The sequence below is a fragment of the Ahaetulla prasina genome, chromosome 1, assembly GCF_028640845.1.
Source record: "Ahaetulla prasina isolate Xishuangbanna chromosome 1, ASM2864084v1, whole genome shotgun sequence".
NCBI lineage: Eukaryota > Metazoa > Chordata > Lepidosauria > Squamata > Colubridae > Ahaetulla > Ahaetulla prasina.
The window spans coordinates 113,112,954-113,129,053 of record NC_080539.1 but is presented as its reverse complement, the minus strand read 5'-3'; the positions used below and the strand labels follow the sequence as shown (position 1 = coordinate 113,129,053).

The 16,100-nt window shown below is 35.8% G+C and overlaps 1 protein-coding gene across 3 annotated transcripts in view; it reads right to left on the bottom strand.

Moving 5' to 3' along the window:
* The window catches only part of CEP85L (centrosomal protein 85 like), a 124,066-nt gene that overhangs the window by 24,310 nt on the left and 83,656 nt on the right, over positions 1-16,100 (bottom strand). For 2 of the 3 annotated variants that reach the window (XM_058173061.1, XM_058173069.1), the window contains exons 4-6: positions 13,160-13,281; positions 4,954-5,071; positions 3,776-3,949 (exon numbers count right to left, since the gene is read on the bottom strand). In XM_058173061.1, the coding sequence (XP_058029044.1) occupies positions 3,776-3,949; positions 4,954-5,071; positions 13,160-13,281 (414 nt within the window). Of the gene's footprint in view, positions 1-2,914; positions 3,950-4,953; positions 5,072-13,159; positions 13,282-16,100 lie in introns of those variants that run through there. The other variant, XM_058173076.1, reaches the window with a different exon arrangement.

The window sequence follows — 16,100 nt, the reverse complement described above, 5'->3', positions numbered from 1 at the left end:
CTCCTCACACTTCACCTCAAACTCAGCAACAAGATGCACCCGGCACTTTGGGACAAATCCAAACAACTTGCCGTCTGAGAGCCAAACACAGACCACCCTCAAGACAGACACGCACACCAACAAACTCAAGACTACAAGAACGCCAGAAACAAACCCTCCACCCTCACAGCAACACATGAAACAAACAGTGCATAACATCTCAGATAGGATCCTCACCAAAGCTGAAACCGATGTCCTTTCCAAAGTTCAACTTTGCAGTCACTCCCAAAATACATCCCCACTGAGACCATTATATGCGGAGTTGAAACCAGCCTGACCAAAATCAACCCCGATGACGCTAACAAAATCAGACTCGAAATCACCAACATCCTCTGCAGCAGCAAGCCACCCAAAAGCAACTTACCCAAAGAGGAACAGACAGCACTACTTAACCTGAAAAAAGATACCAGCATAATAATCCTACCAGCAGACAAGGGCAACGCCACGGTGGTTATGAACACATCTGACTACCAAACCAAATTAACCAACCTACTCCAAGACCCTGCATACAAGCCCCTAAAACAGACCCCACCACCTACCTAGAAAACCACTAGATCCAAAATAAAAGCCTCCCCATCAGCAAAGAAATCCACCAAAGAACCATTCCCAGAGAGAAATCATCCAGATGCCCTAAGCTCTACGGCCTCCCCAAGATACACAAAGAAGGAACCCCACTCAGACCCATAGTCAGCTCCATAGGCTCACCTCTACAAAACCTAGCCAAATTTCTCGCCAAACAACTACAGCCCTATGCAGAATCCATCACCTCACATGTAAAAACTCATTCCAGTTCATAGAGATCATAAAGAAACAAAACTTACAGCCCAGCGACCTACTCGTGAGCTTTGATGTCATATCCTCTTCACCCAAGTGCCAATCAAAGAAGCCTTGACAGCTATCCAAAACAAATATAACCCCCCCAAGCACATACTAGATCTGACCAACCACTGCCTATCCAACACATACTTCATCTATAACGGACAAAAATACAAACAAATAGAAGGCGCACCCATGGGATCCACCCTCTCACCTGTCATTGCCAACCTCTACATGGAACACTTTGAAACCCAAGCACTAGAAAAATCTGATCACAAACCCAAACTCTGGCTCAGATACGTAGACGACACCTTCATAATCTGGCCACACGGGAAAGAAAAACTTGAAAACTTCCTCACACACCTCAATAGCCTACACCCCAAAATACAGTTCACCATGGAAACAGAAGTTAACAACCAACTTCCTATCCTAGATGTCTTAGTCTACAAGAAACCCAATGGCTCCCTAGGACACACCATCTACCAGAAGAAAACACACACAAACCGCTATCTGCATGCACTCTCACACCACCACCCAGCACAGATCAACTCCGTAGCCAAGACACTCATCTCTAGAACAAAATGCTTAGCTGACGAACAACACCTAAAACCGAACTACACACTCTCACAAACGTACTAACATCCAATGGATTCCAGAGAAATAAGATTACCAAACTAATCCAAAAGAACCCCCACTAAAACCCAAGACAGAGAGCAAGAAAATGGCACAGCCCTCCTCCCATATATAAAAGGCACCACAGACAGAATCAGCAAGATCCTCCACAAACATAACATCAAGACAGCATTCTGCACAAACCAAAAATATCCACCATCCTAAGAAACCCCAAAGACAAAATTGAGTTAGAAAATCAAGGAGTATATGAAATCCCATGCACCGCCTGCCCCACCACATACATTGGACAAACCAACAGAAGAATAAGTGCACGCATTGAAGAACACAAGAACTCATTCAAAAAAGAGGAACCAACTTCTTCCCTGGTCCAACACTTTAAAGTCACAGGACACGATATTGACTTTAAAAGACCAGAACTATCGCCAAAACTGAACACTTTAACAACAGAATAATCAGAGAAGCCATCGAGATAAACGCCCACACAGCATGAACAAACGAGATGATACCTCCGCCTACCAGCCATTTGAAACCTGCCCTTATTGACAAACGTGTCCCTAACACGAGGAATGACACCAGACCCACACTCACGAGGTCCACACAGGATGTCACCACCACACATCCACCCAGAAAGCACACCCAAACCCACACTGATCAGGAAGCACGACCAAGGACCAGAAGCCAGACCGCAGCTGCAACATTAGCCACTTCAAACCCTCCAATCCATACATGCAGCAGACTGACACCCACTACGAAGATGTAGCACGACCACGAAGCCAAACAGCAGCAGTGCAGCTCACCAGCTCAAATCCCCCTGCAGCACAGATTAGACTGAGCACAACCAAGCCCCCACCAACACAGGACACACCCCCAGCCAATCAGAGCACAGAAAAACCCCCATCCAATCAGAGCACAGCCAAGCTCCCACCCAATCAGTTCAAACCCCACTAGCAGTTAAAAGGAAGAAACAGCTGCGATCACACATTGCTCCCAGAAGCACGGTTGAAGCCTGAAGATGACGAATGAGACTTCTTTGAAACGTCGCCAAAACACTTCCAATTTTATGCAGGAGAAAAACCGAATAACCAAAGACCTACATACAAACACCCGCAAAAACCTCATAAAACATATATATATATGTATGTATGTATGTATGTATGTATGTATGTATGTATGTATGTATATATATATATATATATATATATATATATATATATATATATATATATATATATATATATATATATATATATGTATGTTTACTGAGGTTTTCGCGGGTGTTTGTATGTAGGTCTTTGGTTGTTCGGGTTTTCTCCATTTCCAATTTTACACGGAGAAAACCCGAACAACCAAAGACCTATATATATATATATATATATATATATATATATATATATATATATATATATATATATATATATATGTTCATACAAAGCTATCAATAAAATATTAAAATACAAAAATATTTAATTCTAAAGGCCATAGGCTGCACAATTTGATTCATAAGATTAAACAATACTATTTTCATATTTTTATCCAATTTCATAATTAGCTGAAGCTTAGCAAATATCTTCTTCATTTTCACACTGTGCAAAGCTGTACAGAATTTTGCCAAAATATATGATTTTATTAGGACTAATATAACTTCTCTTTAAGTATTTCTTTCTCTTGTAGCTATAATTTGAAACAAAACAAATTCTGATTGTAACTTTAATAAGTAACACAAAAAGCAATGGTGAAACTGAACTAACTATAGATACTAGGGCAGGAGTCCCTAACCCCCCAGGCTGTGGACTGGCACCAGTCTGTGGCATGCTAGAAATAGGGCTACGTAAAGCCCCATCGGCACAAGCATGGGATGGAGGCAGAATGCAAAACCACACCCCCTCCGGTCCAAGGAAAAGCCTCTCTCCATGGTCCCTGGTGGCCAAAAGGGGGCACGACACTAGGGTATAACATAAAGTAAAATTTTATCCTACAAGAGATTGAATTGGAGGTAGCCATTTCAACTTAACTGCCACTTAAATCAATGAAACTTGTCACAAGAAATTTGTCCAGATGATTTCAATGAAACTAATATTCAATTATCTTTATCTGAAAATATAGGGCACTATAAAGCAATCTAAAAGAAACATTTCTCTCAATTATATGAAACTGGAAAATTATCCTAGTGAATGATCTAACGAGCCAGTAAATAAATTTGCAGCCTGTAATGCAGCATATACCACTAAGCAATGTATGCTTGTATTGTAGTGATCAAATAATTCAATAACATCAATATGAGACTCACCTTCTCTTCCATTTTCTTTTTATCTTCATTGGATTTGTTTACTATTTCTTTCAAAAACTCACTGAGTTGCACCTCCTTGTTTTGTACTGATGCAAGCTTAACCTGTTCCCTTTCACACTGGGTCAAAGATCTGTCTGCAAGTTGAGCTGGCATTGATGGTTTCTCATACTGAGGCTGGTTTAAGAAAAGAACAAGAAAAAGATTAGAAAAAATGATTCATTGAAGAAGCTCTTATTAACTACCACACAGCTGAAGGAAGGCTCTTCAAAAAGGTTCTCTTACTGAAATTTTTGACTCAGATGCCTGCTGGCAAGATAGGGATGATTGCGAGGTACCAGCAGTTGACAGATGAGCCTTCTTTCTTCCTGAATTGGACCTTAGGGGTATTCTGGGGTTGGGAGCAGGGATATTGTTTTCCTTGCAGCCCATAGCTTCCTTTGTGCCTCTTTACTCAGCAAAGTGGCAGACAGTTCTGCAGGTCAGCTAAGGAGGAGGGAAGGAATGATTTCTAACCCTCCCTGCCTATTTTTCACGAGCAAAATCAATGAGAAAGCCAGCAGGAATTTGGAAGTTGTTCCTTCTTCTTTGGCTGTCTATGGTCCGTTTCTTTGTTTAGGTAAGGAAATATCTATGACCGAATGAGTCATAGGCTTTCTAGTATACAAAAGCATAAGGGAAAAATCACCTATATGATCAAAAATCGGTATTTTAAAGTCATACTACTACTCAAACCTCTAACAATAAAATAATAAATAATATTAGTGAGATTAGATATAGATAGATAGATAGATAGATAGATAGATAGATAGATAGATAGATAGATAGATAGACAGACAGACAGACAGACAGACAGACAGACAGACAGACAGACAGATAGATTGAGCGATCACAATTTTTTTATTTTAGATGTTTAAATGTCAAAGCATTTAAACATAATATGTGCCAATTTGAAACCAGTGTAAGGAAATAATAAAACATATAATGAACTGATTTCAAACAATATTCAAATGCAAAAGTGCTCCTTTACACTATGCATCAAATTCCTTTCATACTTCAAAATGTGGGAAGCAGGATGTTTCATTAAAATGTTAATATAATCTTGTCCTTAAGGATATTGAATTATTTAGGGTTTTCATTAGACTAATAATAACAAATACAGATCAAGAACCTCATCTTACCTGGAAACTATTCAGGTATGATTCTTCACAATGTACAATGTGCCCTAATCTTGCTTGTTGAGCTCGTAGTTCATTTTCTCTTATTTTCTGATACAGAAGGTTAATTTGCTGGTTTTGCCTGGAAATTATAAGAAAGGAAAAAGTCAAGTCACTTGAGTCTTATTTTCAACTTCAATTTTCATCCTCTCCTACATTTGAGATGGAATTAGCATTTTATTATCTCAAACGTAATTTTGGAATTTGTACTGACTGTCTGAATTAATATTAATGAGGTGATCAACATTTTATTCCTGTCCCTGTGATTTTCGTTGAGCATATAAAACTCTGATGCCTAGGAAAACCTTCTGATTCATTTCAGTGGTTTCACGGCTCTTTCTGCACTTAAAAAATAAAAAAAGGATTCTTCTTCTTTTGTTGATCTAAATAGGGAAAGGTCCCTTATGTAAATGGCATTCTTAATGGGAAATGCAGAATGTACGTTATCTCAGAACAAAAAATGTTTCTCCAGTATACATCAATGAATAATATATATGCATTTTCCATCTCCAGAAATCTGCAAGTGGTATGTAAAATTTAACTTTTATATATTTTACTTGTGCTATAACAATACATTTTCATTACACTTACAAATTTGGATTCATGAGTACATTCCAATTTCCATGGATTTTCATACCAAGATAACAACCTTTTGATTATTACATACTGTAGCTTGTAATTCACCTGACTTAATGTGTACCCTTGAAAGTGCAATTGAAAGAACTCAGTTCTTGTACCTCTACAGCTTGTATAGTTGGGAATTCCTTTCCCAGTTGCTGCTTCCCCCAGGAGACTCTTGGCTTCTTATTATCCTTTCTTCATATTACGTAATTTATGTCTCCCAGCCCAAGCTAACTATCTTTCTCAAACTGTTTCTTTTTGGCAGCATACATCTACTGGATGCATCTTAACTACATTCAGACAGCTACCAGGTGGCAGGCAAGATTTCTTTTTTAAAAAACTAACTTTTTATTGCCACCAAGTGATCATTAAAGAATTGACTTATTGATTTGTAATTTTTTTCTTTAACTTCAATCAGCTGTTGATACAATGCAAAAGGAAAAAAGATATTGCATGGAGTAGCCATATTGTTCTGCATAACAACTGGAGGAAGCTTTACATATACTAAAAAGTCTCCTCTAACCAGTATGCCCAGTGTTCCTGGAGCTGTAATTTTAGCAAAGAAAGCAACACAATGACCACCTTAGAATGTTGTGCATTCAAGCTGTTTGGACAGCAGACCGGCACAGACCTAATCCAAGTTACAGAACATTGTGATGGCAGCAAGATTTAGAGTGGCATGATTTCCTGCTGGCTGTGAGCAAAAGCAGCTGAATGTCTTACTAGGGATGACTTGTTATACTCAAGTCTAATTTTAAAAAAAACATGGATCAATGTTAATATTTTCTTTAGTTTTTAAGCAATTAGCTAGGACAACTTTAATTTTCATGACTTGAACCTTAAAAAGAAAACGTAAAAGATGATGGCTATTCAAAAAGCGTATCAAAACAAACTCTACAGGAATATCTTCAATTCTGTACATAATCCTCTAAGTCTCTGGAGTTGTCTGACAATAAAAGTCTCATGACTTGTGTATTTCATTGTTGATAATGTTATATGATGGCTATAATCCTTTGGTACCTCAACAGCTGTTACTAGTAATCCACTATGTAACTCCATGTTGATAAGGCTTTACTAAAAGAAAAAAAAATGCAGCATGCACTTTGCACTATGATCCCAGAAATCTACTCAGCCTTTGACAACTGAAATAATATGACAACAGTGCTGGTCTAGAAATAATACTAGCATCTTTTAGATTCTTAAATTTAACTTGTTAAATGTTCTCAAGTTTCTGCTATGGAGAAATCCAAATTCACATACCAAAATGAAATGGTTTGCTCTGAAAATCAATCATGGCTTCTTTTTTAAAAAGTTAGTTTACTTTAGTTAAGCTGTTTAAATCCTTTTTTAAAAAAATCATTTCATTCTATTATTTCTTTCTAAGGTACTTCTAACTTCCTTGCTGAAAGCCCCTATTCATTTGATCACATTTTGCAAAGTAAGTTGCACCTATCACACAGTAAAATATCAATCATTTTGATATTTGTTAAATTGCACTTATCAGAGAGTAAAATATCCATTACAATCATTTGTTCTCAGTGATAAAGTAAGCTGCACATACATGACAAACTCCTGTAAACGTTGATTAATTGTGATTCATTAATTAATTAGACAGGCTACAGGTGTCCGTCTTCTTTCTTTAATGGATAGAAACAGAAGCAATAACTCTGTAACTACCAAAGAGAAGCAGAGAGATCCAAACAATCGATATCCTTTCCACTGAATCCAATAAGAAGAAATTAACATGGATAGTTGCAGAGGTGATGATTGCATGCCGTTCCAGGAGGATATGTCTGGGGAGTGCTATCCTAGAATCTGAAGATCCTTCCTTACAAAGCATCTAGAATCATATAATTATAAAGTTGGAATTGGGCATTTAAGCTAGTGAGTCCACCTCCCATCTGGAGGCAAGAATTCCAATTAAAGCCTCCATGACAGATGGCTATCCAGCTTCTGCTTGAACATACCATATTAAGTGAATAAAGAGCCCGCTAGTTCCACTGCCAAATTGTTCTGAGTACCAGGAAGCCTTTTCTAACAATTAATGAGAATTTACTTTCCTGTAACTTCAATCTATTATTTCATGTCCTGCACTATGGAGCAATGGAGAACATGTCTTACTCTTCAGTTTGACATATTTCAGATACTGTATTTAAAGAATTCTATTGTATCCTCAGTCTTTTCTTCTCATGATCAAGCATTCCTCATTCCTTTAAACTCTCTTTTTAGTCCTTTGATTATTCTAACTCTTCTTCTCTGAATTTTACAGGTTATTTGAATCCTCTTAATATACGATATCAGTGCTGGACACAATACTAGAGATGAAGTCTGCAATGCACAGTGATAGTAAACCTATTACTTCCTGTGATTTCCTATCAACATGATGTATACAATCCACCTTCTTTTAACTTCTCAGAGAAGAGATACATGGGTATTATGTCATGACATACCCCCCTGTACAGGTTTTTTTGTGATTTAAATGTGAATTTCATTTATTTGATTTATTTAGGAAAATTTATATGGCTGCCCAACTCACTCACTCTCAGCTTACAAAGATAAAAAACCCAATATGAAAACAATAAAAAGCAATAACCCTCCCCACACCCCCTGGCAACTACAATCAAATAAGTCATTTGATGAGCTCCATTTCACTGTGGGGTCCCCAGGTCTGTTGGCAAAACCAAGTTTTCAGGGACTTGCAAAAGAGTGTCAAGGTGGGGGCCAATCTGATCTCAAGTATGATGCTCTACAGGGAAGAAGCCACTAAGGCTTCCCATTAGATGGACCTCCTTAGAAGGGGACCCATAGAATTCCCTGCCTCCCCACTCTGGTGGGTTGGGTAGAATGATATAAAACCACTGTGCTGTATATAGTCATCTAAAATGTGAAGGTCTGTTAGTTCTGTACTGGTAGAGGATCTGAACTATATAAAATAGCATCTAGCTATTCCTGTCTTAAAAGTCTCATTAAGGATGAAACTGGTCATGGGTTACCTCTTGTTAGTCAATATTCCTGTCATATGCAAGCTATATCTAAGCTTATGAATTCCAAAACTGCATTGGCAATCCCACCATATTACTGATTCATATTCAATCTACAATGAAATACTATTCATACATCTTTTTCCTCATCTGGGAATGCCCCATCCACAATAATCCACTGTATTTTCCAAGCAACACGCCTCATACTAGCACTACTACCTTCCTAATGACAAGAAGACTGTTTCTTAATTCTATTATGATGTAAGTCTGTTTATTTATTGCATTTCTATCCCATCAGTCAGGATACATACTCTTGGCAATTTTGTTATGCAAAGTGTAGCATTTATTCCATTAAAGATCTACTTTTGTACGTTACAGATATATTTCTCCTAATATATATGCCACATACTGGCACATTGTTTTATTACTAAGGCAACCACTACTGGAAGGAAATTTATTAGGCCTGTAAAGACAACTGCCAATTTGGTAATGCTGATCTCTTACAGAATATTGATCATATTTCTTGACTGAATTTTTATGAGCTGGTCACTCTTCTCACATCTTTTCTCTAAATATCTCTTGTTTTTGTGACTAAAGCCAAACATCAAATTTTTAACATTAGTGAACAGATCTTGTAATATCAATCTATAGCAACCTTAAATAAAAATCAGAGTACCACATGCTGTTTCCCCGTTACACAATTAGGCTGATGTAGCAGTGATGATATGCAAGGTTCTGTTTACAGCAACAGGCATTCCATAAACAGAAGTCAGCTAATGTACCTATGGCTACTTGGAATACTTTATGCAGAGAAGATTATGCTACATGAAGATGAATAGCTATCTGTGTGCACACACATAGAAAATATACTGATGGCTGTTCAGCTGGTATTGCATTTTATGATTCATTACAGGTTATTCCTCTTTATCACTTCCATTTTTTCCCTTTCACATGAAACTGTATTTTATTGGAGATGTATAAATCTTCCCTTGAGAAGCCAAGAAAATATCTCATGCTGATAGTTATTTTCTTTGTACAGCTTCTCCACTATTATACTGGAACACAGAGGCCACTTTGTTCTCCCTCCTTTCCTCCTGTTAATTATAAATGCTGATTCAATTTATTTTTTTCCTAATAGGTTTAATAAAGCCTGAAATTGGTTATTTCAAAAACCAGTCCCAAGATTCTTCTTTCTTTTCTCCTCTACATATATGGTATTTTAAACATACTGCATATAATTTATTTGATAGCTGGTGGCAGATAAACAGGTTATACATTTACTCTCCACACACATAATATTTACTTATAGATGCTGATTGAAATTGTATTGATTCTGTGTCTCTTTCAATAGATGTAACTTAAATATGGACAAACTTGAAATATTAGGGGGCTCCTTCTTATTTTATATACAGCTGTCAAATTCAGAATAATGTGTTCAATTGTTATACAGTATGAACTAATTTCTGTCTATACTCTACATTCAGAAAACTAAACAGTTAATTCAGGTTCAATAATATTTTCAGCTACTAAATTTGATTCCATGCCTGCACTATCTTCTTTAAAAGTTCAATAACCAATTCGTTATTTTGAAGTCAAATGTAATTGTATTCAGATATATTTTATATAATTTTATTTGCTATTATTGCTATGGTATAACACAGGTAAATAAATACCAGCTTCATGTTTAAATGAGAAAGGTTTCTTGGCAAGATTTCAGAAGTGATTTGCCATTGCCTGTTTCCTAGAGCTGAGACAGAATGACTGGACCAATATCACCCAGTTGGCTTTGTGCCTCACAATCTCCTGGTTTCTATCCTGGTGCCTTAATTACTACATCAAACTTATCTCTTACTGCCTTTGCTTTAGTGAAATTGTTGTCATATTTGACCAAGCATAAGATAAGAATAGAAAATATTTATTTTAATTTATTCTGGATATTAATTCTTGTCTTCTCAAATGAAAAACATCATGTATATATTTCATTGATATAAATCTCTGGTGAAGCCAGATTTAGAGTAGTGGAAGAAGTCCAACTATGTGTGAGTGGGTATCCACTCATGCAATGGAACTTTCCCTTGGTTTCTTTCAGTTTGATGCCAATTCTCTGGTACATAACTGAGAAGTCACAGGGCCTTCAAGAAGGCGAGAGGATATGTTGTGCTATCAGATGTTGTACTACTGTGGCATGCCTTTGCTACCAATGATGCCTAGTTTTATTACCCAGCTCTGAAAAGCATATTCCAAAACTCAAAACAAGATAATAATCTTCAGCCGTCCTACAAATGTCTTCAGAATTATTTTTATTCCGTTAAAAAAAGGATTACTTTTAAGTAAGCGTGCCTAAGTTTTCAGCAATAAAAGAACAAAGGGTTGAAGCACTGTTTCTACAAGCCTGATAAAGGTTTATAAAATGAATAGCTCTATAACACTAATAGGGAGCATTCCCTCTCCATTATAGTATTAGTACTTGGCATTAGTACTTGGAATTAGAACTGAAGCTGATTAACAGTAACATTCCTTCCAAAAGGGCATAGCTTGGTGGAATCATAAGAAATTAGATTAGCTGCTTGTTAGATGGCTTTTAGAAAGAACAAGTGGGACCCTGTAACCCATGTTGGAATGCATCCCCAATATATCTTAGGCAGTAAAAAAAAAAGCAATCATATAAAACAGCATAACTGTGCAAAATTGAACTGAAGTTTCTGAATATTTAAAAGTACATTCAAATAGCATGCAGTTCAACAGAGTATGAGGCAACTGGATTCACACAAACAATGGATTTGCTAGGAGGAATTCTATGGTAGAATTTAATCATATTAAATTTAAAACCAATTCTTTGATATGGCTCAATTATGTGTCAAGCAATATCAATATGGCTTTGTTCTGCCACTGATCAAATCAAAGCTAATACAACTCTACGAGGAACAGAAACCATGCATTTAATCAACAGACTCACAATGTTAACCATATTTCTATTAATGATGATCAATGATCATCCTATTTCTATTATGATGATCAGCAGCTGCTTCAGAATTTCAAGTGTTAATTTGTTATGTGGAATGATACTTACTCCTCCAAATCTTAACCTTTGAATTTACCTTCCCTAAAAAAGCCTTTTGAACACCACTCTGTTGTTTAACCGAGAACACAGCAAATGCTATTATTTTCAGGGACTTATGTCATGTGTCTAGCATTTGGAATTTATTCACACTACCATTATAGATAATCCTTGCCAATAAACAGTGCCAGTATTAGCACGGACACTTCAGTAGAAATGTGTAGTATGCCATGGCCAATCAAGGTCAAAACAATTGAAAGTACTGTAAAGAAGTAGTTGCATAGACTACGTTATCTTCAAGAGAGCCAAGACAAGGCACAAATGTAATACTATGCAAAAACCATGCAAGAACATAGTACTCCCTCTAGTGTTAAAATTTAGTGTTTGATAATTACTAAATAATGAAAATAATGAGACAATATAAAAAATAAAGTAAAACTAAATCATATGGCAGTTAGGCAGAACAGTAGGAACATTCTCATGCCTTTACACCTTTATTACAGGCATCTAATGTTGGTGCTTTATAAACAATTTCAATTAAACTGTCAACATTTCTTAATGAATTATCTTCATGAACCCTTTTTATCTTTCAATCAATCCACCTGACCAGAAGTCATGCTGAGAAAGAGAATGTATATTTCCTTATGGACAACCAAGTGGTTATCTTGTTGTATCAAGGAAATGCCAATCACAGTCCAAAACTTATATAAGGGCATACTTTTGACATAATGTTTTCAGTATGGATGTCACTTTTTTTTAACATACTTAATCATATGCATTTGTTATTATTATGTGCTTTTCTTCATGCAAGTATGAAGGGTTGAAAAGCAAAGAATACCTAGATACACCAAAAGGAAGGTTACTGGACTCATAAAAATGTGAAGTAAGAAAAGACTACACAGGGTCCCATGAATAAATATGGATATAGGCAACCATACTGCATCAAATGCTGTGCACAAACCTTCAGAAACAACACATTGACAAATGCTTATTGGTTTAAGCGAAAATAGATCAATTCCATAGTACTGTTCAATTTTAATTGCATCTTGTTTAATGATAATACTTTTTATATATCAGTGTAGTTTAATACAGAGCTTTGTTATGGTTTGACAAAGGTCACCAAAGATCAAACATTCAGCATTAGAGTACATTTATTTTATTATTTTTTATTATTTTTTATGCCACCTATCTTTCCTATAGGGCTTACAAAGTATAAAAACAAGTAGAAAAATAATTAAAACATATTAAAATATTACAACTATACAAATCAAAACTTAAAAGTATACAAAATTGTGCATACATTATATACACAAGATAATATACAACTACCACTATATTGCTATATAAAGGTACAGTTATACACCAGAAACTCTAAATGTGTTTCTATTACCTAAAACAGAGCCCACTACTCAAAGCCCAGAGCCTACTACCCAAAGATGACAAAATAAGGGGCTGCCTTGCTTTGCAAGGCAAATCTGAAGCAAATTGAGGATACAATAGATATACTTACCTATCAATCACAATTTCTTTTTGCCTTAACAGCCCTTCTTTAATTTTCATCAGGGACTCCCAATTATTATAGTCCTGAAAGTTTGTAGCTGGATAACTTTGATGATACGATCCACCCAGAACCTGCACAAAAATATGCATAAAAATAACATTAATAAATCAGAAAATAAGAAAAGTCTACCTTCCTATCATATTTATACATTTATAACATTTATCAAGGTGCTCAGCCATTAATAAACAGCCAATAGCCAATATACTTCATGAGTATATTTGGAAAGTACAAAATCCATGTTCCTTCTTTAAGATATATCTGAAATATAACTATTTCACATTTTATAGAAGCTTTAATCTGCAATATTTCTGTCTAATGTTTTCTTTATAGAAGTGAAAAAGCTAACTGAAAATTTAACATATATTTTTTTTATTTTCTGCATTTTCATCATTATTGGTTATGCTTTGGAGACATGAATATCTCACACCGAGAAGCTGTGCCACTGAGTTTGTGCAGCACTTCAGTGATGCTTATACATAATACAACTATATAAATGAAAAATGTATTCTTTAATTTTTCTTTACAATGACATATGAAAGTTAGCTCTATGTAGGGCTCATAAGGGGTTTCAAAAATTAGCCAAATCTCAAAGAAAGCTTAGCACAGTTGCAGTGCATATAAGACAGTCTGCCAATAAATCCCAGGATTGTAAATTACACGGGAAGTTGAAAAATTTCCAAAGGCAGACAATGGTAAACCAACCAAAAATGTACACAGATATGTCTGCATAACCAGTAGTTAAACTTGACCAGAGTTTTTTCCTACTAAGCAGGGGGATTAGATCTGATGTTTAAATGCCACTTCCTACTCTACAATTTTCTTCTGAATATCAGTATGACATTTTAAAAGAAATATATTTTCATTTCAGTAAAAATGTATGAGAGCTTGTTTGGTGTAGTGGTTAAAGCCATTAGGCTAGAACAGTGGTAGTCAACCTGGTCCCTACCTCCCACTAATGGGCGTTCCAGCTTTCATGGTGGGCGGTAGGGGTTTTGTCCGATATTGAAGCACTTTCCTTTTTTTTATTTAATTGACTTTTTAAAAAAATTTCACAGCATTATTTAAAAACATTTTCATTAGGTTTTCATAAAATTTCCCGTGACAATTTAAATTTCTGAAAATATACTATTTGTATCGCCCAAGCATAAGTTTAGTTCACGTTACATAAGTGAAACTAAATGGCGCTATAGTGCAACCGCAAACAAAAGAGCCTCGTCCCAGAATAGCTCACGCATCTCCCCCCGAACCGGTGGGCAGTTAGAAAATTTTACTACTAACAGAAATACAAAAGTGAGTGGTAGGTATAAAAAGGTTGACTACCCCTGGGCTAGAAGCTGGGAGACAGTGAGTCTATTCTGCCTTGGTCATAAAGCCAGCTGTGTGACTTGGAGCCAATCCCTCTCTTTCTCAGCCCTAGGCAAGACAATGCAAACCACTTCCAAAAAATGTTGCTAAAAAAACGGCAAGGAAAAAAAAAAGATATGTATGCCTGGGAGAATACAGGTAGTCCTCAACTTACAACTGGTCACTTAGTAACAATTCAAAGTTACAATGGACCCTGAAAAAGAGAATTCTGATGTAGTTTTGAAGTTCTGATGTCCAGCCCCCACCCCACCCCCGGAGGTCACATGACAATATTTTGGACCTTTGGCAACTGGTCAGCATTTACGGTCATTTACAGTGTCTTGTGGTCACATGACTGTGATTAATGATGTTTTTGCTGAAGCTCAATTATGGTTGTAACTCAAGGATTACTTGTACTGTTCTGCAACCAGAAGAATGTTTTCTAGATCATCTCTACTCTATAGTACTGGCTCCTATCTTAAAGTCCCTATGAGTTTTGTTTTGTTGCAGCATGTAAGGCGTATGCAGGATAGATATTATATATCCTTTTTCTTAAACTTTATGGATACCAGTTGAGAAATTTAAGACACTATATTTTTATTAATATATCAGCAGAAGCTAATTTATTTGTCTAATTATCATTTATTTCTAAATGGTCAATCTCAACTGTTTTTTTCTACTTAAATCCTACTTTTAAATAATTTACTCATAAAAGAAATGCTGATTCAATCAGGTGAATCTAGGCAGCTTACAGTACACTATTTTACCAGTGCTATTAAAGTAACTTGCTCAGAACAGATGAACTTTTGATTCTATAGGGTACATAGTACTGAATTCTCACCGCAAGTTCTGAATCAGAAAAAAAAAATTCTGCATGAGTAAAAGACAGATTATGTGATTTTTTTTAAATATTAAAGGTAGCAACCTAAAAGAGTCAATAAGTCAATTTAATTAACCAGTAGATTACTAAGATTGGAGGAATCCAAAAGATGAAGGATAAACTATTTAAAAACTATAGCTGAATTGCTTCTGAAGCCCAGTAAAATAGTTTTGTAATAAGGCATGTTTTGCCTTATTAAAAACGAGCTTGGCTTTGGCTTCTACATTTTAGTACTGTAAACACTATGAAGAATAAATTGTAAAGCAAAAAAGTACAATATTTAGGAGATTCAATATGAATATACTGGTTAAACTAAAGAACTTTGTGCGCTTAGAATTTCCTAAAATCTCAACTGTTGGACTTTGTATTTGGGAAAGATTATTTTAATATAAAACATACAAATCTTTTTATGTGCAAATGGTCTATAGTTTTTCCTCCAAAAATTATACTAATGGACTCTGCATATATAATTTACAATATTTCAGACTGTACCCATTCTCACTGCTATATAATGTGATAATGTGACAGAAGACCTTGTCAACCCAGATGGCAACCTAAGAGAAATGCAGGAACCTTATATTCTGAATTTAGTGTGTCAAATCAAATCACATATGATCAACTATCCTCAGCTTCTGAGTAACAATTTAGTGCAGCTTCATTTAGCAA